The following is a 22078-nucleotide window of genomic DNA, read 5'->3' as shown; positions in this document are numbered from 1 at the left end:
TAAATTGTGTTAATCAAATCGTAATCAATTGTATTGTTGTTGTTGTTATTGGTCCTTAATTGTTGTTGATGATAAATATTGATGATGATTTAAGAAATAGAAATCAATTTAAATGGAAATTTTTTTTTCTCAATTGGCTAACAATCAATTTCATCTGGAAGCCTTGAAGATGATGATGATTAGGATTAGGATGATAATCAATATTGCACATATTGTATTATATTGGGCGTGTAAATTATGAATATTAATCGAGTCAACAATTAAGATAATTAATGGTTAACTTTAACTAATATAGGGCAATAAATCATAATAGTCTATTATTAATCTAGTTATAGGTGGCTCGCTGATCAATGTCCAGTGTGTGTGTGTGTGTGTGACCAGTGTCTGAGTGTGTAATGGGGAGTGGGGAGGGTGGGACAGTGGTGGTGGTGGATCAGACTAAAGGTGGAGTTGTTAAGAGTAACAGAGAGGGAAAATATTCCTTGGTGGAAAAAATAAGAAAGAGAAAAATTTGAGTTTTTTTGCTTGAGCTTCTTTTTGTTGTTGTTTTTGAGATGATGAAGATGAGGATGAGGATGAGAATGAGAATGAGAGAGAGAGGAAAGTGAGTGAGTCTCAAGGAGTTTGATTGATTACAGTTTAACTTGCTTCTAAATTATAATGATTTTTGAAGTTAATTAACTTACAATCAACATCGTTTATTATTCAAATTAGACTGATCCAATGATTATCAGTAATTATTTATATCACTACAGGAGACTTGAAACAAACCATTGACACCCTCTGGTCATTTCTTACTTGACCTTAACTTCAATAGATTTTGAAACAAAGAGGAGAGAGAGAGAGAGAGAGAGAGAGAGAGAGAGAGAGAGAGATGAGTTTACTGAGAATGATGATAAGGAAGAGAGAGAACTTTTTTTTTCGATTCCGATGAATTTCATCTTTAATCATTTGGGGTTTTTTCTTTGTATTTTGATTGATTGAATTTAATTGTTTCAATTAGTTGATCTAATTGATTATAAATTGATTAATTCTTTTATTTGATTATTTTTCTTTCAAATTAATTACCATGATTAAGGTGATTTTTATCAATTTATGGAAACAAAATGTTTGTTTATGTCAATGAACTTGACCATTGGTCAATGGTAATAATTTGATTTTCTAATTAAATGTTTACTTTTTATTCAATAACAAAGAGAAACTTTTATCATCATTAACTATCATCTTTACTCATCTCCTCCTACTTTCCTTTCATCATCTTCATCCATCTTGACCTGTCAATCTTCAAAAACTCCTCCCCCTTTGGTCACTTTATCTTCATCATCATCATCATCATTTCTACTTTATGTTTCTTTTATTTTTTTCCTTCATTCATTCATCTTCCTTGTTCATTTTAATGGTCACTCATTGATTTATTCATTGAAGAAAAAGAAAACGCCAAATGACCAATGGGTCAAGATACAAATGAAATACGAAATGACCACAAATTCAATATATTATGTAATCTAAATATCTAATCAATGAATACTTAAAGGTGGACAAGAGCTGATGATGTAGGAGGAGGGAGAGAAATGACCACACCTTGGAAAAGAAGAAAAATTTCATTTGTCTAACCTTTTTTCTTAGTTCGAATTTGTTATTTTCTCTTCCTCTCCCTCTCTCTCTCTCTCTCATATCTTCATCAGCGGGATACTAATTGGAGAAGAAAAATGATGACTAATTAAAGATATAAGCTCATTAAAGGTCAGCTTGTGGTCAGAACTCTGTGTGACCAGGTAACCTCATGATCATCAAATCATTTGACTTTTCTGTTCATTGACACTCCCAATGAGAAAACTATTTGTTTACCTTATCCATTTCACCCCCTCTTTCCTAATCATCTTTATCATCATTAATAAATTAGTTACTATTTTTTAATTGGATAATTGATTTAAACTCGCAAATTAATAAAACATCAATTTGTTTATCTTCTTAATCTTTTACCTTCCAAAAGAAATTGATCTCAATCAGATATTCATCTTAATTTTATTTAATCAATGAGAAAATAACTGATTAATCAAATGAGAGATTATAGAATAGATTTAGATTTTGATTCTCTTTCTCAAAATCGATAATTAAGTTAATCAGCTGATTTTATTTTCCATTTCATTTAATATCGTTGGATTAACTCTTCATTTGGATTAATCATTTTCGGTTTTTTTTTCTAAATCAATTTTTCCTTAATTTCTTCGCCAATTCGAGTCATTAACTTAAATTGTCTCTTCCTTTTCCAGTTAATTGTGATTTTCTAATCTTTTCCTCTTGATAACAGTAAATTAAATCTCCTCTGTTATTAATTAAGTTTCTAATCCAAAGAAAATCAAATGACCACCAGTGATGGACAAGATGAATCTCCACTAAAGTACAAACCATTCAATTGAAATTGTGACAATTCCGATTCTCATTTGTGACCTTAGTTGACAAGGTTAATCAAGGTCGATCTATTTAATCCGTTATTGCAATCTGGAGATTAAAATTGAATCCCAACAATCAGCTGATTCTGATTAATCCAATTTACTCAATTGAGCCAACCACCAAACCAAAACAACGTAATTATAACACTAACACAAGGATATTACTCAACAATTATCCCCACACTAATCTCATCTCACTAATCCTTTAATATTGTTGTCATCTTAATCCTTTAATTCAAAATGGCCTCTTTTCCTCTTCCTTCATCAGTTCATCAATGTAACTTTTTGACCAATGTTCATATCAATGGACAATTTGTTAATTATGAATATTCATCTGACCATCTCATTGAAATATCATATAATTTAATTGTCAAACTTTGTTTCTCTTGTTTTGTCCGTTAATCTAATTGTATTTGTAATTAAATTTACAGTTAATGAGTATCACCTTTAAGTTAATCATTGGATTGATTATATATTTAAATGTCATAATCAATTATAATTGTTAATTGTTACCAGATTGTTTTCGAGACAAATGGTTTTCCCTAATATTTAATTATAATCATTGAACAAGAGAGACAAAAAATAATTGATATTCAATGATCATCTTTATCATTATGATTACAATTTAACCTTAATTAAGTCTTGATTGTTGATAAACAAAAGTAAAAATAACAACTAATTAACATGATGAATTAATTACAATGTTAATTATATTAGTATCATCATTAGAATCATTAAAATTGTAATTGAGTAATATTTTTTTCTCTCTCTCTCTCTTTCCTCTCAATCAATGATTTCTAATATGCCCGGAGGGTTAAAACTTTGTTTTGTTTTCCCACTCCCACTTTTCCTATTTTAATACAGTTGCATACGGAAGTGGGTGGCAAGGTAACCTATCTAGTGGTCATCCTTTCATGACTCATTTTAATTGACTGGTTGTTGTTGTTGTTGTCGTCGTCGTCTGGACTGGGACGATAAAGCTACGATTAAGACGTCTCTCTTGTGACAAAACAAGAGACTGGACATTGTCCAGAAAGTAGGAGGGAAATAGACACACAAGAATAAGAGACTCTTGTGTCCAGTTTCTCAGTGGTTGGTGTATAAAAATAAAGGTACGGAAACAATTACGATGACCAGGTCTCTCTCTCTCTCTCTTACCTGTTGTGGTCATAATCAAATAACAAAAGATAAAACCTTTTAAATACCTTGTGGGTCACTATTAATACTTGGAAAACATTATAACAAAGGATTGACCATAAGATGACCACTAAGACGCTGATTATGATTATGATGATGATGATGAACATTAATCATGATACATTATAGCAAAACCATTTTCATTCAATTTTCTCTTTCTCTCTAATGTTTCAATTCAAAACCAATACGATAAGTGGGAGGAGGAGGAAGAGGAGGAGTTGATGATGATTAAGATGACCATTGGACTTTATTACTTTCATTTGTTGTCCAGTTCTTACAGATAATGTTGATAAAAGGTAAGTTATTCATATTATTTACTCCCTTTTGTTACTGATACCTGATGACCATTATTGTTGCTCTTGTTGTTGTTGTTGTTGTTGTTTATCAATGGTTACGATTATTATTACCTGAGATTGACCCCTAAGGATCATTGGAACTTTTTTTCCTCTTCTCTCTCTTATTGTCCACTTCAGATTGATCAATAACACCGATGATAACAGAATAGTTAACGAGGAAAAGATGAACCTTTTTACTTTTTTTCGGGTTATTCCTTTTTCTTTCTTCATCATTATCATCATGTTGACCAAAAACAGTTCATCATCTACTCATCATTGAACTTGAATAAAAAGAGACACAAAAGGTTTGGTCAACTCTTTAACACTGACCAATGATCGGTAAATGTTAATAGTCAATAGTTTACGAGATTGAAACGTTTTCATTGTCAATTGTGTCTCAACTCTAGTTTATCTGATTCTCAAAATCATTTAAAATTTGACTGACCAATGGTCAGTCAAGAATATTATTCAATTCCTATGAGAAATACATCTAAAGACAATTTGATGATCATAATGATGACCAATGGTCAATACTTATGGGTATATAATAGTATAGATGGATAGAGATATTTAAGATTGGAAAAAATTTTAAACAGAAAAAAATCTCTGCTAATTAGTTGATTGATTAATCGGGGAGGAGAGCAAGTTATCAATTAACTAATACAATAAATAGGTTAAAAATTTTAAAACTTTGGGCGGGGTTTTGTTTATCATCATCATCATCATAACAAGTTAACCACAACTGACCACAGGTAAACATGATGATGATAATAATATGGTTTATAATTGCGTTTCAAATCAATTGCTAATGGTTATAATTGAGCTAAAACCGTGAAATATGATGATGATGATGATGAAGGGGAGGATGATAAAGATGAGGATGAAGATGAAGATGATGATAAGGGAGGTAAAACTAATTTGTTTCTTTTCATCATGTTCATGTTTTCATCCTCTTTTCTGTATATAACTAACCTCAAATGTACTCATAGATTATTAATGATACAATATAATAAATAGTAGAACCATGAAAATTGTTATTATTACATTGTAAATATTAATTGTTTAGTTAGTTGATTAGTTAGTTAATTTTTCTCCTTACCAATTGATTAACAATTTACAAAGCGTGACAATCAAGTTGATCAACATTGTTACACCAATGGTTAGAAAAAGGTAAATATTATTACATTGAGAAAAAGAATTGGAAAACTTTAGTGATAACTTTTTGAAGAGAAGAAAATTTTTCAATTCTTTTTCAAGAATTTCTTTCTCTCTCTCTCTCTCATCTTCTCCTTGTATGAAAGGTAAATAACAGATGATGATGATGCTGTTGATGATAAGGAGGATGATAATGATGATATTCACAGCATGATGTTATAATATCTTCGTTGCTTTGTTATATTATCTTCGTATAAGGTGTTACTGTGAAACTTTTTCATTGTTAGAACTTTTTTTTTCTTCTATTCGATGGATTTGTTTTCTTCTTCTTTGCATCATCCCCTTATCATCATCATCATCATCATCATTATTATTATGGTTATCTTAATCTTGTTTGACCTTCTGCAATTTCCTATTGATTGTAACCTCACGAATTTGATCAAAAAATCAAATCATCGAGTTGATGATCACCGTGGAAATGAGATTAACTTTTGACAACAACTTGTAACTTTTTTCTTTTCGTGCTTATTTGTTTATCTTACCTTTTCTCTCTCACACTGACCACTCCCTTGATGGTGATGATGATGATGATTATATGATGATGATAATGAGCAAGAAACAATCTGCATCTAGACAGATGATTAACTCCAACCGATCAGGTTAATTGTTAGAAGATAATTAGTTGATTGGGATGTTTTTTTTTCCAATTTTAACTTTATCAATTTCCTTCTGTCGCTATCACAATCAATTCATATCAATTAATCAGTTAATTTCTGTTACTTGTTGATGCAATTAAACCTCTTTAATTAATAATTTACGCTACGTGTTAATAAGTAAATTAGCTAATTAATTTGAACGAGTTAACAGCTAATCATTTAGTCATCAATTATCATCAATTTAGATTATTTTTTTTATCAATCAATTACATTGGTCTTTATTTATATTAATATTTATTGTTATGACCATCAGCTGATCACGATAACAAGGGTCAGTTAATTTAATTTAGATTAAAATTATTACCTCACTTTTTTGTTGTTATTATTATTTATCATTTGAATAACAATTAACTAGAGTTAAAATGATTGAATTGAATTCAAGTCAAGATGAAAATGATAATAGTAATTCAATTGTTGTAAATTGTTAACGCTACAAAAGGGAATCAAAAGTATACTCATTGATTACAATGGTTTCCATTGATTAGGTTTATTTGATATTAAGAACTGAAAATTAGCTTAACTATTGTGTCAATGTATTGACCTTATTCAAGTAGTTTGTTGATATGAAAGCATCATCATCATCATCCCCTTATCATCCTCATCAATATAATAATCATAATAATCGAGCTATGGTTACAATACAATTGAAAGAAAAGGAAGTTAGAAAAAAAAGAAAGAGAATAAAAATTATTGTTATTGAATATCTTCATCATCATTCACAAAAAGAGCAGTTATATTTACCTATATCCTCATCCTCATCATCATCATCTCCATCTTCATCTTCATCTTCATCAAAAGCCACTCCAAAAGTGACTGTTTATCATTAGAAGAAAAAAATCTTTGAAATTTCCTTTTGAAATCTCTCTCTATTGACGACTCACTCTATCATCCTCTCTCTCTCTCTCTCTCTTTCATCTTAACAATGATGATAATAACATATGAATATAATATGATTATTGAATGAGAATCAATTGCATGTAAACCAAACAACAAACACTTAAAACCCACCGAGGAATCAGTTCCACCCTCTATGTCTCTGGTCCGTATGAGGGACAATAATATGTACTACAGACAGGAGTGACAAAGATGATAAACTTATCTTCCTCATCTTCCTCATCTTCATCATCTCTTTGAAAAATGTTGCTCTTTTTTTCCCATTCATATCCATTGTTACCCATTGACAAAAGGTGACAAACTAAAAGTAGTCACAAATTATACTATAAACTGTCATCCTCATCATCATCATCATCATCTATTGGATATTAACTTGATTACAACTTGATTAACTTGTTAACAATTAACTCATTTATAACAATCAACAAGAGATTGAGCAAAAATAATAATATATTAACTTTTTTTCTGTTAATTTGATTGTTTTAACTTTATGATTATCTCATTATTATTAATAAATATTATGATTAAGTAATCATCTTAATAATGATTGTTATTAAGTTTACAATAATCATCATCCAATTAAATTGTGCTCAGGTAATTATTTCATCTCATGATTAATAAGCTGATATCACAATTAGATTGATTGGCATTTTGTTTACCTTTTTGATGATGATTAATTTTAATTGTTTACATTATTTTCTGATTGTGATTTTATTTTTATATATACTAATTCATGATACTATTTAAATTCATGCTGTTAAATAATTTATTTAATATCATTCAAATGTCAAATTGTTCAAATAAATTAACAATCAATTATTATCATTGAAATTGAAACACCCAAAGTATCACCTTAACAATTAAGAATCACAATCAGTGAGATTATGTTAATCACAATTAACCAACCTACACACAGAATTAATAATATAACAATCATTAAATTATCAAATTATCAACCAAACCTTAACCATCATCATCATCACTATCATCATAATCAACTTAATCATCCTCATCATCACGAACCATAATGATGATGATTTAATGATAATCATGACAATTTAAGTTGAAATTATTAATTCACAATAAGCAAAAAAGTGATGATAACAATCAGATTATCTGACCAATTAATTGACCACTATCACCGCCACCACCAAGAGGATAATCAATGAGATATAAATGATCAACTAAATTAATAACAACCTTTAATTGTTAGCCAACAATCAACTAACTATGGGTATGAAATTAAATGAACCATTTAAATTGTTTCCTCGGAAACAATTCCCAGTTAAAGAGATGAAACAATTTAATTAGATATTTAAACTGGTTGAAACAATAAAACTAACCAACAATTAACAAATTGTGAAACTTTTTCCCTCCTAATCATCAAGGATGATTGTTAATAACAATAATTTAACCAGTAACAAAATTAAAGGTAAAAACAGAAAATCAAATTAAAAGTTAACAATCAAAATTAATCACAAATGAAAAAAAAGGTTCATGATCATTAATAACTCACAAAGGTAATTAGTTAACAAGCGAAACCAAACCAAATAGTAATCAACTGTTAACAATGAATTCAATGAATCAACTTAAATCATAATGATTAACATGAGAGTGTATATAACAAACAATTAACTATATTATTATTAAAACAACAACAATTTACAGAGGAATCAGCAAAAAAAAAGTCATAACAATATGAACAAAATTTTACAGAGGAAAAAAGTTTCATCGGAAAACTGAACTCACCTTAATTTATGTTTTTAACCTTTGACACGGCTCGTGATTAGATTTGATTTTAGAAACTAATTAACTAATTCACATACACACTCACACACAAATTGTGACCTCGAATTTATATATAAATATTTTCTCCTATGCTCTTTTCCACCGGTGGGTTTACCCTTGAAATTATGTAACTCTAATTATCTTAACCCCCTTTCAATTTGTTCATATCCTATTTATCACCTTCATGGTTTATTAATAGATTAACCTAAAGAAATAGTAACAATCAAATCCATTATTAAATTGTGCTGATCTAATCCTCAATAATTGATTGACCCTTCGAACAAGTAAATTGTAACAATCAACAACAATCAATTGTTTCACTTTGATTGTTCATCTCTAAACTTTCTTGACCTTCAACTCGAGAGGAAACTTTGAAAGTTTTATCAAGTTTTTTGATTTTGTTCTCGAATTTGTTTGGAAAAAAGTTCTAACCGATTTTTTGTTTCGTTAATCACTAATTAATACAATTGGAATTGATCTTTGATGGTTTTCATTTGATTATCTTTCTTGTTGGTTGAATTGGTTAATTGTTATCAAAATTATTGGTTCGTTTATATTGATTAGTGTGTAACCTGAATTGATTTTTGAATAATTTTTTTTAATTACTGTTAATCGGCTAAATTGTTAATTATTGTTGTTGTGAATTGATTAAAACAAACAAACACTCAAGCTGATTAATTAAGATTATCTTGTTGATTAATTAAAATTGTATTTCTTTTTGTAATTTTGCTTTTTCTTCTTAAACAATTAACATAATGATTAACAATTGGCTCTTGATTAACACCCACTCAACTTAACAATATAAGTATATTATCATGATGATAATCATAATCATGAATAATCATCATGTTTTTAGTGGTGATAAAATTGTTAATTGTTATCAGTTAACGAAACAATTTAATCATGTTAATCATGAACTCGTTAAATGTTTCTTTCATTTTCAGTTTCAACCAATTTCATGAGGCGTTGAATAGCACCTAAGGGTTGGTCCTATTGACGCTTTTCATCATCATCATCATCTCCATCCTCATCTTCATCTTCATCTTCATCCTCATCATTATTATCTTCTCAAGATGTAACTAAAACTCATGAATTTTAAGTTTATCATCCTAGTTAATTAAATGTTGGATAAAAGTTTGGGATGATCAAGTCAGGGAGGTTGAAAATGATGATGATGATGAGTGTAAATAGGAGGAGGATTAAAAGGAGGAGATTAACAATCTGAAATGATTAGTCCAACTTGATTCCTTAACCAGATCAATAGATTAGATATAACAGAGAAAAAAGTGAGCTCGAATGTTTAACTTAAATTGGTTATAAAAAAAGGGGGGAAAAGATGCAAAAACCGGAAACGGAAATGATGCTCAAAAAAGTAGAGAAAAAGTAGAAGAAAAAAAAATGAAAAATGAAAACCCAAATAAAACTAGTTAACAAGTGATTTCATCATCACCTGTTTGTGTCTGTTAATCAGTGATTAGTTAATTAATCTCAAATTAATTAGATTTGAAAATGAGGAGAAAAAAAATGATGAAAAAAAGTAAATAAATAAAGAGGCTTGGATTTCATTCATCTTCCTTATTCAAACATGGATATAAATATAATCAATTTACCTGTTTACCTTTCATCAATAGCTAAGATTATATTCAAAGTTACCTTTAATCATCCTCATCATCTTGATTATCATCATCATCCCTTTTAACAAAACAAACAAACACCAAGGTTGATTGAAATTGTAATGTTTGTTTTAATAGGTTTCATCAGTTGGGATGAAAAAAACTTCATCAATTCATTAATCTAATCAAGTTAATCCTCTCTTCATCTTCATCTTCATCCGTATCATCATCATCATCATCATCAGTATCTTAGTTTTTTTCATGGGCGAGCCTCCTTAAAAAAAAGCTTCATCATCATCCTCATCATCTTCAAGGTCAATGGATGATGGTGATGATGATGATGATGATTAACAATACCAATAACCTTGAAATGAGATATATTATCATCATCATCATCTCTCTTATCATCCTAATTATCATCTCGTTTCTTAATTAAAAAAGATTCCATCTTCATCTTTAAGATGATGATAATTTATTTTTCTCTTTCTCTTTTTTTCTGCTTTCTTAAGCTTTTTAACTTTTCTGTTGTTGTTGTTTTCCAATGAAATAATCAAATTAAAATTAATTGCATTCAATTAACAACCAACTCTGTAAATTGTATTCACCATTTAACTTTAACTAAACCCAATTAACTATTAAATTATTTATTTATTAACTATTAATTTAATGATTATTATCATTTACTGTATAAATATATGAACATATAACTAATTTGCAAACAATTAATTAACACAATCAACTCAATTTGATTTGGTTTTTAATTTTTTTGCTGTTGTATTAACCAGAAACAGAAATTAACAATCAACAAGATTAACAACAGTTGATTGTGATTAACGTTTTTCACTATTAATCAATTTTAATCAATGATTTCAACTGATTAATTGTTTGGGATACTTTTAATTGTTTCGTTATTTTCAATACCATTGTTAATGAATTTAATGTATTTAGTTAATTGTTACAATTGAGTTTTGTTTTTCAGTAACGGAAATTGTTACATTTGATTTGATTTTGTTTCCATTACAATTAAATAATTATCACAATCATCATCAGCAATGGATCATGATAATTATCGTTACAATTTTGTTAAATTGTTACAATTATTATTACGATCACAATTATTTTAGCACAATCATAATCATCTTAATTGTAGACAATCAATTGGATTAATCATAATTATCTTGATCATTTAGTTTTTTTTTGTTCTGATTATTAGCTCTTAATTGTTGTGGGTTCAACTTTCACAATACAATAATAATTGACAACAATTGGATCTAATAGTAATCAAAGAAACAAGAAAATTAAATGAACACACAATTAACTAACTAACCCACCTAAATTGTTATGATTAAACAATGATTATTGGTGGGTAAACTATTATCATGATTAACTTTAATGATGATAATGATGAGAATACAGAAATTAAAACCAATTGAAATTGAAGATCAATTAATCAAACAGAAAAGCCAAATCAACAATTAGAGATACAATTTAATTTGAATTGAAAAACAAATTGATTGGGTGAGTGTGTGGATACAAAATCAAATTAAATTGTAATCAAAAATCATTTTGGTGTTGATATTAAACATTTTGACAGATCAATTTATGATTAACTTAACTGCTGATTATTAGGATTGGTGAATTAAGTTAACTGGTTCATTATAATCTTAATCATCATCAATTGATTAACTTTGCTTGACAAATTAAGAGTTAGCTTTGATTTTTATTTTTGCTAATTGTGGTTAACTGATTTTCATGAGTTTGCTCAATCAATTTGAAATCAATCTCCACCTACAATTAACTTTGATTATCCAATCACAATTTAACCAATTCCAATTCATTCATTGTCCATGCGTATCTATTGTTGTTTGATGATTTGATAATTATTATTAATCATTTGGGTGTGGATTCTGTGTGATGATGATAATGGTCAGAATAAAATAATATGATTAGTTAATCATGAGGATAATCACCATTATCATGATGAAGATGATGAAGATGTGAGAAAATTTCATTCTCTTTATCTTCACGTTTTCATCTTCATCTTTCACCTTGTTGATGATGAAATTTCTGTCAGAATATTTTGATTCTTACCTCTATCATCATCATCATCATCATCATCATCATCATCATCATCCTCACCATCATCTTCATTTTCATCATAAAGATTATGATGTAACAATATTCAAATGAATTGGAAAACATCAAATTTCAATCAAACTCATTGAAACTACATCATGTTATTTCATGATGATGACATGAAATTTTTTTATCATGATAATATATTTAAAAAAAAGTGGGTGCTGGGAGTTGACTGACCACTTAAACTGACCACTTTGGATAACATTAAAGTCCTTTGAGGTCAATTTGGTTTATCATGAGACTCTTAATGTTGACCTGATGTTTATTTTGTTTCACTTTATTGATTATCTTAATTGTCGAGATTAAATTGTTACAATTAATTAATCAGGTTAATTTTTTCCTTCTTCTTTCTCATTCTCTATTTAAGTTGCAAACAATTTAAAATGCTCCAAAGTTAATCCAATTAGATTTGATTGTCAACCATGTAAAAAGTTGTTAATTTAGTTCTGATTTCTAATTCCCTGTTGATTTTCATTGGAAAAACTTTTTTTTTTCTTGTTTCGTTTTCTTGATTTAACTAAATTTCTTTGATCATTTTGATTACTATTAGGGTATCATGTTGATTATATGGATTATCCCTGTGACTTTTTATCTCCCTGATTATCTGAATCCTCATCATCTTATCAAACCTTGTAATCTGTTGTCAAAGTGAAAGTAATCAAGTAAATCTCATTTACTTAACTATTAGTATCCATCAGTTGGTTTGCTATTTGTTAAATGATAATAATGATAAACATGAAGATGAGGATAACTTGTCTTCCTTATCATCCACCCTGAGGCTATACACAAATCACTTAGCACTCTCTGTTAATTATTTGTCAGAATCTTATCTTCATTTAATTGTTACTGGCACACTTAATGTGGAAACCTTTTAAATCACTTTGAGAGAGAGAGAGAGAGAGAGACTCAACTTATTAACCTTTATGTCCAATGGTCAGTTCAATATTCATTATATTAACTGACCAAAGGTTTGATTCTGATCATTGTTATTATATAGATGAATAAGAATCGATATATGAAAAAAAAACCTAAAGAAAAATAAAAATGTTCTGATAAATGATTCTAATAAAAAGTTTGAAAACGAAACAATCAAACTACATGATTAAGTTGATTGTTAACAATCAGTTGACTAATAATATTAATGGTTATGTAACAATCAACTGATTCAATGGTGAGACCATAATTGTTGGTTCATTTTGTTTTCCTATGTTAATAGTCCCTTGAGTTTAATAACTACAAATCTGACAACCATTAAAATCATTAAAGTTGATTGTTGCTCCAATTTGATTGTAAATTAACTTGTGTGCCCACATTTCATGATGATTAAGTTAATTGTCATCAAATCTCATGAGATTATTATTAAATTGCATTACCATAATTAGGAGAGAAAGAGAGAGAGAGAGAAAAACAAAAAAAACTTGAAATGATTTAAGTTGATTGTTAATTTTTGATTCTCATCTCGTAATAATTGATTAAGATTGTTGATCAACAATTAACCAAATGAAAATGATTACTAATAATTGAATGAAATTGGAAAATACGCAAAAATAACTCAACAATTTAAATCGTTGATTGTAATTAACGATTAACTATCATCATCAATGGTCAATAAATTATCTTAATCATCATATTGACCATTGATAATTAACCAGTTGACCTAATGATTATCTTTAATCATGTTCTGTAAATTAGTTACAGAAAATAAATTAACCGAATCATTTGTCACTCAGTTTGTTGCCCTCGAGTTTTTTTTTCAAGGGAGTGTAAGAAAAGGTTAAAACCATTTAATTGTAATCATAATCATAACAGAAAATAAGTAATTAATTATGTCCGAAAATAAACTTTACCCTGACCTTCAACCCCGAAGGTAACATTAATTTTCCTCGGCAACAGTGAGACTTGTAGGTTGAACTTGGATGGTGATCGTTGGGGTAAAATTTACGTGGAAAAGAAAAAAAAATTTCTCCTTAAACAGTAACTACTTTAACTTCTTGCTGATAAAAAGTAATCAACTTAATTATCAGTCAATTAGAAGATAATTTGTTAATCATAACGTGTGTGTGTGTGTGTGTATTTAACACTATGTTTTATTGGAGCAAGTTGATTGCTATCGATTCAATGTAATGATTATAATTGATGAGGAGAAAAAAAAATTTCTCTTTATACTTTTGTTTACTTTTGAATATTTTTCTTATTGATTTTTACACTTTCAAAGTATTCATCATCACCCACCCCACCCACTACAAAGGTGATGATGATGGAGATTATAATACTTAAGATGATGATATTATTTGGGATGAGAAAGATGATGGAGAGAAAATTATTTCCAAGGTAAACATTATGAGACTTGAAGAGTATTTATTTTTCATCTTATCTTTATTATATTGGAAATAGGGGGAAGATGAGATGTGAATTTAGATATAGATTATGAAGATAAGGATGAGGATAAAGTTGAAGATGATAATATCATGATAATCATCATCATTCTGATGAAAAGGTGTAAAGTGTGAAGTGGAAAATGTTTATTTACTGAATTAACCAATAAGAATGTTTTTTTCCATTGCTCTTATAATAATATGATTAGAGGATAAACATTTTTATATTATATTTATAGATGATGGTGATGATGATGATGAGGTGGGTGGTTAGGGAGGCTGCAACTTTGGATGATAAAGATGAGGATGGAAATTGGCCTTTAAGAGTCTCTCTCTCTCTCTCTCTCTAAACTAGATTGTGTTTAGATCTGTAATTTTTTTACCTCCTTGATGATTATAATCAATGGTAACTAACGATTCCTATGAGATGATGAGGATGCGGATGAGGATGATTATGATTGCTCAGGGGGAGGGGTGAGAGAGAGAGAGAGAGAGAGAGAGAGAGAGAGAGAGAAAGAGAGAGAGGTTGATAATGATGATCATATGAAATTAAGTAAACAGACAACTTATATAAGTAATATAATAATAGGCAATCAACAAAATTACCTAAAAGTAAATGAGGAAGATAAAGATTAGGATGATGATGAGAATGATGATAAAGATGAGAATCATCTTCTTCCTCTTTCTCAAGGGAGGATGAGGGAAGATTTCGATTCGAATTTTCGATTTTCTTTTCTTTTCTCTTCTTCTTCTATTCTGTTCTATTATATTCGCATTTCTTTAACCAACCTTGATTCCGTTTACTAGGCTTTCATTTTATTAACCCATTTAACCCTCAGCATCGTCTAAGCGTAACCATGGTTACCATTTGATATTATCATCCATTCCCTGTAACCAAAGTTAAAATGCTATAATAACATATACTTATTGATGATAATATAGCTGATATAAAGGAAGATGATAATCATTTATGAAAATGATGATTATCAGATTTAGTAATTTAATATTATCTTCATCTTTACTATAAGAGGAAACGGAAATGGAAACTTTTTCATCCTTCTTCTCATTATAATCATCTGATGATCTTCACATGATAATATTTGATCATCATATTAAATTGCCTTAAGGTTAAGTAATTATGTAATCAAAGTATAATTGTAACTTAATTTTTCTAATTAAATTTAATCCAATGATGTTCATGTTTAAAGGGTAATCAAGTTTAAGATTTTTAATTTAATTTCACCATTTGAACATTTCGAGTAACAGTAATTACGAAAGGGTAATTCTGATAATTGGTAATTACTTAATTGTTGGTAATGGTGGTGGTTAGATGATTATCATTAGAGTAGTGGAAAAAAATGAAACTAATTAATGGTGAATTTAGTTTTAATCTTCTTCTCAATTGTAACAATTAACTTCTCATATCATGAAAATCTAATTATAACTTTTTCGTTAATCAGTAAAAAATATCTCGTTTTAAATTTAATTTTATCAGGTTATCACTAATTAACTGACCGTTTTGTTGATGAAGGTCAAGTTAACAGGTAATTAACGTTGAAACGTTTTAATCATAATCATAATCATAATCATAAGCCATTAATTGCCACAATTAACTTTCCAAACCAATTGTTACACTTGATTATTATTACTACAATGTGATACTTTTTGTTGCTTGTTGTCAAAATTTAAATTTTCCAGAATAAATTGTAATTAATTAACTACAAACAACAATTTAAGATACTGTCTCGTCTTAATTTGTTGTCTTTTTTTTAGTTAAATTGTTACCTTAATTATAATTTTCACCATAATTGTTGTCAAGAAATTAAGATTAATATGGGAAAAGGTTAAACAAATTAGATGATTATCTTAACTTTTTTGCTTGGAAATTAAATTTAATTGGTAAAACAATTTAACTTTTTGATTCTTTGATTAGAAAACAACGGAAGAGATTAAGGTAAACAGTGATTAAGGATTAACAATCAGTGGCATATAAGTTGACTAATTAACATCTTTCATCAGCAATTAACTTTATGAAAATTGTCAAAAGCCAATTTCTTAAACTTAAACCCAAACAATTAACTGAAACACTTTAAGACAATTTATAATTTGAACACATTAAAAGTTAACAATTTAATAAACATGATTAACAACAAAAACCTAACCTTGATTGTTGTTGCTGGTTAATCATAATTACTGGAAATGAAAATCATAACTAAATTAAGTTATTATCATTATATTATGATTAAGGAAATAATTTCAATCTAATCAATCTCAATAAAAGATACACTTAAAAGCCAAACTTGAAAGTTAATTGTGATTTAGTTAAATTAAATTGTTTGTTTATATTTATATTCAATTTGATTGACATATTCACAGCATGATGATTAATTGGTTGTAAAAAAAATGTATCGTTGATTGTTGATTGTTAACCTTTAACTAAATTAACTTAAATCATTTGTTTATTTTCAACCATTTAAATTGTAAAAACCGTAACAATTTAAAATGAATGATTAAATTGTGATTATATTAATAAACTTATACAACTATTTGATTTGTTACAAATTAATTCTGATAATTAGAAATGAACATAATTATAATATCATTTACAGGTAACAATTTAATTTAATTTTTGTTTCCCCGTAATTAAATGTAACTTTTAATCATCATCAATCAAAATGATCAACAAACAGCAAATTTACAAATTATGATTCAAGATGAAACCAAAAACTTAAATTAAATTAAGTTAATCAAAGTAACAGTTAAATTGTAATTGAAAAGATTTGATTGATTTAGAGAGTCACAAACAAACAGGATGATTAACTATCAATGATTTAATTTGATTAACACATACAATTAAACATGAACAATTAAGTTAATCAATGAAGCAAACAAATGAAAATAACAAAATCTCAATATTAAGTTAATGTATGATCGCAACTGTTAATTGTTTACAATTAATCGTTGACGATAAACTAATGGTAATTCATTAATATACTTTGATGTATAAATGAAATTAACTTTCCAGTTAATTGCTAATTGTATTGATAGATAAGAGTAACAATCAAATTTGATTATTATTAAAAAAAATGAACGAAAAATAAAAAATTATCATATTCAATTTACCGCCAACCGGGAAAAGTTAACATTGAATAAAGTTAATTGTTGCTATATTGTTAGCAAGTGTTTCCACAATCTAATGAGCATGGTAATCATAATGTTAATCATGATTAACTTGATGATGATAATGTTCACAACAGGGAATCGTTATTATCATCATTGGGTTAAATTTAATTCTTATTGATGATCAACAATCAAAAGTTGATGATTATTATTTTCAAAGTATTAATATAAACAAAGATTATCAAAGGGAAACCATTAGAATCCATCATTTTGTTTGTCTCTCATTGTTAATCATTAATTTGATGATTTAGTGGGTGGGTTGTTGATTATATCTTATTATTTGGTGAGGTGGTGATGATAGGTTAATCAGTTAGTTGATTATAATTTAGTTCGTAATGATTAACTTTGATTACGATTGATTAACAGGAAACCAAATCAACTGAAAATCTGTAGGATGAGATGAGGATAAAAACAAATGATTCCAATTGTTTATTAAACTTTTTTTTGCTTCCATATTGTTGATTGTTAATCGTTTGGTTGATTAATTTGAATTTACAATTTTGATTAATTCTAGTGATTAATACTGATGATTGTTACCTTGATTGATTATGCGACTCTCATGTTGATACAATTAAATTAGTCTACAATCACAATAACAATCAAAGATCAAGCTGAGAATTTGTTTTCTTTTTCTGTAAGGTAACAATTAACTTTTTTTCTTTCGTTCTCTTTGATTGCAATCAATTTAATTTTCGATCAATTATTGATTCTAATGATAATCATCATTATCATCATCATAATCATCTTGATTTACTCTCTATGGGGTTGGTCAGTTATTTTACTTTTTTTATCAACTTTTCCAATCTTGACCATTTAGTTTGACCATCGAGTGTCAATGATAAAGGGATAATAATAATATCATTTCTAGTTGATTGGTGTTGATCAGTAGATTTATATATATATATACAAATATAATCATCTGTCCTTCCGTAATCAACTGACCACTGTCAATCAAAATGACAATTAAACCAGTGACCACAACAATAACCAGATTAACTTGACCAATACAAACTTGGCTAATCCTTTGCTACTTTACAAAAAGTTATCAATTTATTTGATACTTTTTTTCATGTTTAACAAAACGCGAAAAACTAAATTAACAAAAACTTAATCATCTTGTTTATTTTAACAATCAGATCAATCGTCATCATCAGTTAATCATAATCACTAATCAATAATAAACTTATTGTTACAATTTGGGACAATACAATCAAATTTAAAACTTAATCAAAGGTGATTAAAATATTCATAAAGTTTTCTGGTTGGATTATATTATCTTGTTGTTGTTGTTTATTGTTAAATGATTAGTTGATTGTTCATTTGTTGGTGCTGTTAAAGTAAACAATTTAAATTGTTACCAATTGAGAGGCGAAAGTGAAACCCTTTTATTATGTACATGTAATTATCGTTGTATGAATTAACAATCATGATCACAATCAATGTTAATTTAGTTCCTTTGGTTAATTCACCTCAGTGGGGACTCGAAATTTTTAGAGATTTAATTTTTTCATTTGATTGTTGCTCTTTTTTTTTGATTTTACTGGTCACCTTTGGTCACTATTGTTATTCTGGTGATGGACAAGTGGGTGGTTAGTTTGTTTAACAAATACTAGTGGTCATCATCATGTCAATGGTCAAAGGGTAAATTGATTTTTCGGTTTTTTTCCCTTTGATTAGAACTTTTTTTCTCTCTCTCTCTCTTTCTTTTTATGGGAATTTGATTCTATTATTGATTATTGGGTATCGAAGTTTAATTGTTAGACTATTTTTTTTAAAGAAAAAAACTTTCATTTCCTGTTTAATTTGATTGTGATCAGTTGATTAGTGATTGAAGTGTCCATTGATTAGACTCTTGTGATTGACAATTCATTTAGTACACTTGGATTAATCTTCTGTTCTGATTTACTGTTTGAATTTTTATTCAGTTCGACTTTTTTTTCTCGTTAGTTTTTAACTTTTTTTCTTCTTTGATTGTGATTAAATTTAATTGTCTACAATTAAATAGAGAGAATTTAAAAAACAAATTGGAAAACTTTTTTTTTCGAATACTCAATTTTTTTTCCATTCCATTCGATTTCCTCATGCAATTATCGTTTCCTCAAATTTTCAGTTTGCCTGTGATCATAATTTCATTGAAGATCTCGCATCAATTTGATTAGACTTAAAATCTATGGACAGTTAAATTGTTACGATGATTAAAGTTAATTGTCGAAGGTGTTGATCTACGTGCCGACATCTTCTGGGCGATAAAAACAACTCTCATTTTCTTTCTTTTTCTGCTCGTTAGATGTCACTAGTATCGGAGAATAGAAATGAACCAATCAGAGATTGACAAGTTCCTTTGATCTTTATTAGGATTTCAGTCTGAAAATTTTGATTTCTAATGAACGAGTTGATAGTTAATTGTAATTAATCTGACATTTTATTGGTGATTAATTTTAATTCTATTGTAGTTGTGATTACTGTTTGTCTATTGAAAATTGTGTTCACGTAATCAATTCTTAATTTGTTTCCATTTTCAATCTTTCAATTGAAGATTTTTTCTCTCCTTATTTCCTTGATTCTATTTTCAAGTGTCTTTTTTTTGTTCGGTGTTAATTAAACCGGCGATTAATTAATCATGGTCTCCATGATGGATATCACAATTAGTTTATTTCTTTTAGTCAATTCTTTTCTCATTCAGTCAGCTTCTTCTCTTAGACCTGGAGATTGTGAAGGTAAGTTTATTTAGCTGTTTATTTTTTGTCTTTTTTTGTCTTTTCTCATTTGTATACCGGTGTTGAGAATATTGAAGAATTAATTTTTTGTTCTCTTCTTTTTTGTTCTATTACAGTTTGTGTTGGTGTTGTAAATAAGCTTATTGAGCAACTTTCCAAAGAGGAGAAAAATGATCCAACCAAAATAGAAGTCAAACTTGAAGAATTTTGTGCATCTACAAAGAAATCCGAAAATCGTTTTGTAAGTATCCCTTTGCTCATCCTTGGAGACTCAAATTTTGTAGGCTACTTAGACTGTTGATCGGCTTGAACCTAAAGGAAATTATCTTTTATCCTAAATCACAAGTATTGGTGTTGATCATCGTTTCCGTGTTTACCATGATACTCATTGTGCTTAACCAGGGGTGTTGACCTTGGCTCATTTTGATTTTTGTTTACTGTTGCTTCCAATTCCTGTAACTTGGCTTACCCTTTCTCTCTCTCTCTCTCTACCTGTTATATTCTCATCTATCTTTAATGTTCAGGTCAATAATCTTGAATGAATTCCTTCTGAAGCGAAGGATTGTAAAAAAAAACTGTATATTCTACACTGGCTGGTTTTCCATGGTTGACAATCTCAAGAATCGAAATGACTTCATTTTCTTCCCTTTTGAATATAATCTATTACACTCACTAATCTTTTCTTTATTAATTCTTTTCTAATCTGATTGTATTTTCTTTTTATACTTATTTAGTGTTACTATATTGGAGCCTTGGAGGAATCTGCAACTAAAATTATCTCCGAATTGAGTAAACCATTGAGTTGGGGTCTTCCAGCTGAGAAAATCTGTGAGAAACTACACAAGAAAGATTCTCAAATTTGTGAACTTCGATACGAAAAGGTGATTGATTTAAACAACGTTGACCTAAAGAAACTTCGAGTTCGAGATTTAAAGAAAATACTTAACGATTGGGATGAAGTTTGTGAGGGCTGCATAGAAAAAGCTGAATTCATTAAACGGGTGGAACAACTTAAACCAAAATATACCAAACAAGAATTATGATGATAGCAATTAAATCTAATTAATATTATATACACTGATAATTATATAAAATCAAATTTTATAATAATAATTGTAATTTATTCCAAATTTCAAAGCAATCACAAAAGTTAAATACAATCGTCTCACTTTTTTTTCTCTTATTAGATTATTGTCTTCCTAAGAATTGACTAATTCTAATTGTAAAGTGAAATAAAATCTCTGAATTGTTACATCGAATTGGATTTAGATTAAACTGAGACGCGATCATCAGAATTTGACAAAAGCATTTGCGATTTTTTCTCGTCTTGATTATTTTTAATCAAATTGCGAACAAAAATCATTTCTGATATTCAATCACAATCAACATGAATCAAGGTGGAAGGTCACCAAGAAAACGCGTCCAGAATATCAAAGAATATTCTTCATGAGAATAATCTTCATGAGAGACTAAGCGATTCTGATTTATCACTCGAAATTTAATTGTCCAACTCATT

At 28.2% G+C, this 22078-nt stretch overlaps 1 protein-coding gene and 1 long non-coding RNA gene across 2 annotated transcripts; both read left to right on the top strand.

Annotated features, from left to right (window-relative positions):
• Positions 1-2163: 2163 nt before the first annotated feature.
• On the top strand, positions 2164-7231 carry LOC128397106 (uncharacterized). The gene is made up of 4 exons (XR_008326895.1): positions 2164-2588; positions 3318-3565; positions 3845-3946; positions 6876-7231. It is a non-coding gene; the product is annotated as an uncharacterized LOC128397106 (long non-coding RNA).
• A 12988-nt stretch (positions 7232-20219) lies between these two features.
• Positions 20220-21748, top strand: LOC128386714 (mesencephalic astrocyte-derived neurotrophic factor homolog). Its single transcript, XM_053345789.1, has 3 exons — positions 20220-20562; positions 20679-20803; positions 21297-21748. Exons 1-3 carry the CDS (start codon positions 20466-20468, stop codon positions 21603-21605), a joined length of 531 nt encoding a protein of 176 aa, XP_053201764.1. The 5' UTR covers positions 20220-20465; the 3' UTR covers positions 21606-21748.
• Positions 21749-22078: the final 330 nt, after the last annotated feature.

This window comes from Panonychus citri, unplaced genomic scaffold, assembly GCF_014898815.1.
Source record: "Panonychus citri isolate SS breed McGregor unplaced genomic scaffold, ASM1489881v1 Contig00001, whole genome shotgun sequence".
NCBI lineage: Eukaryota > Metazoa > Arthropoda > Arachnida > Trombidiformes > Tetranychidae > Panonychus > Panonychus citri.
The sequence above is the reverse complement of the archived record's forward strand: the minus strand, read 5'-3'. Positions and strand labels throughout refer to the sequence as shown.

What these genes read in the sequence shown, in the direction of transcription:
- LOC128386714 (XM_053345789.1), top strand. Translation starts at nt 20,466, where the DNA reads ATGGTCTCCATGATGGATATCACAATTAGTTTATTTCTTTTAGTCAAT. An exon ending in TAGACCTGGAGATTGTGAAG is followed by an intron (nt 20,563 to 20,678) that starts GTAAGTTTATTT and finishes GTTCTATTACAG; the next exon opens with TTTGTGTTGGTGTTGTAAAT. An exon ending in AGAAATCCGAAAATCGTTTT is followed by an intron (nt 20,804 to 21,296) that starts GTAAGTATCCCT and finishes ATACTTATTTAG; the next exon opens with TGTTACTATATTGGAGCCTT.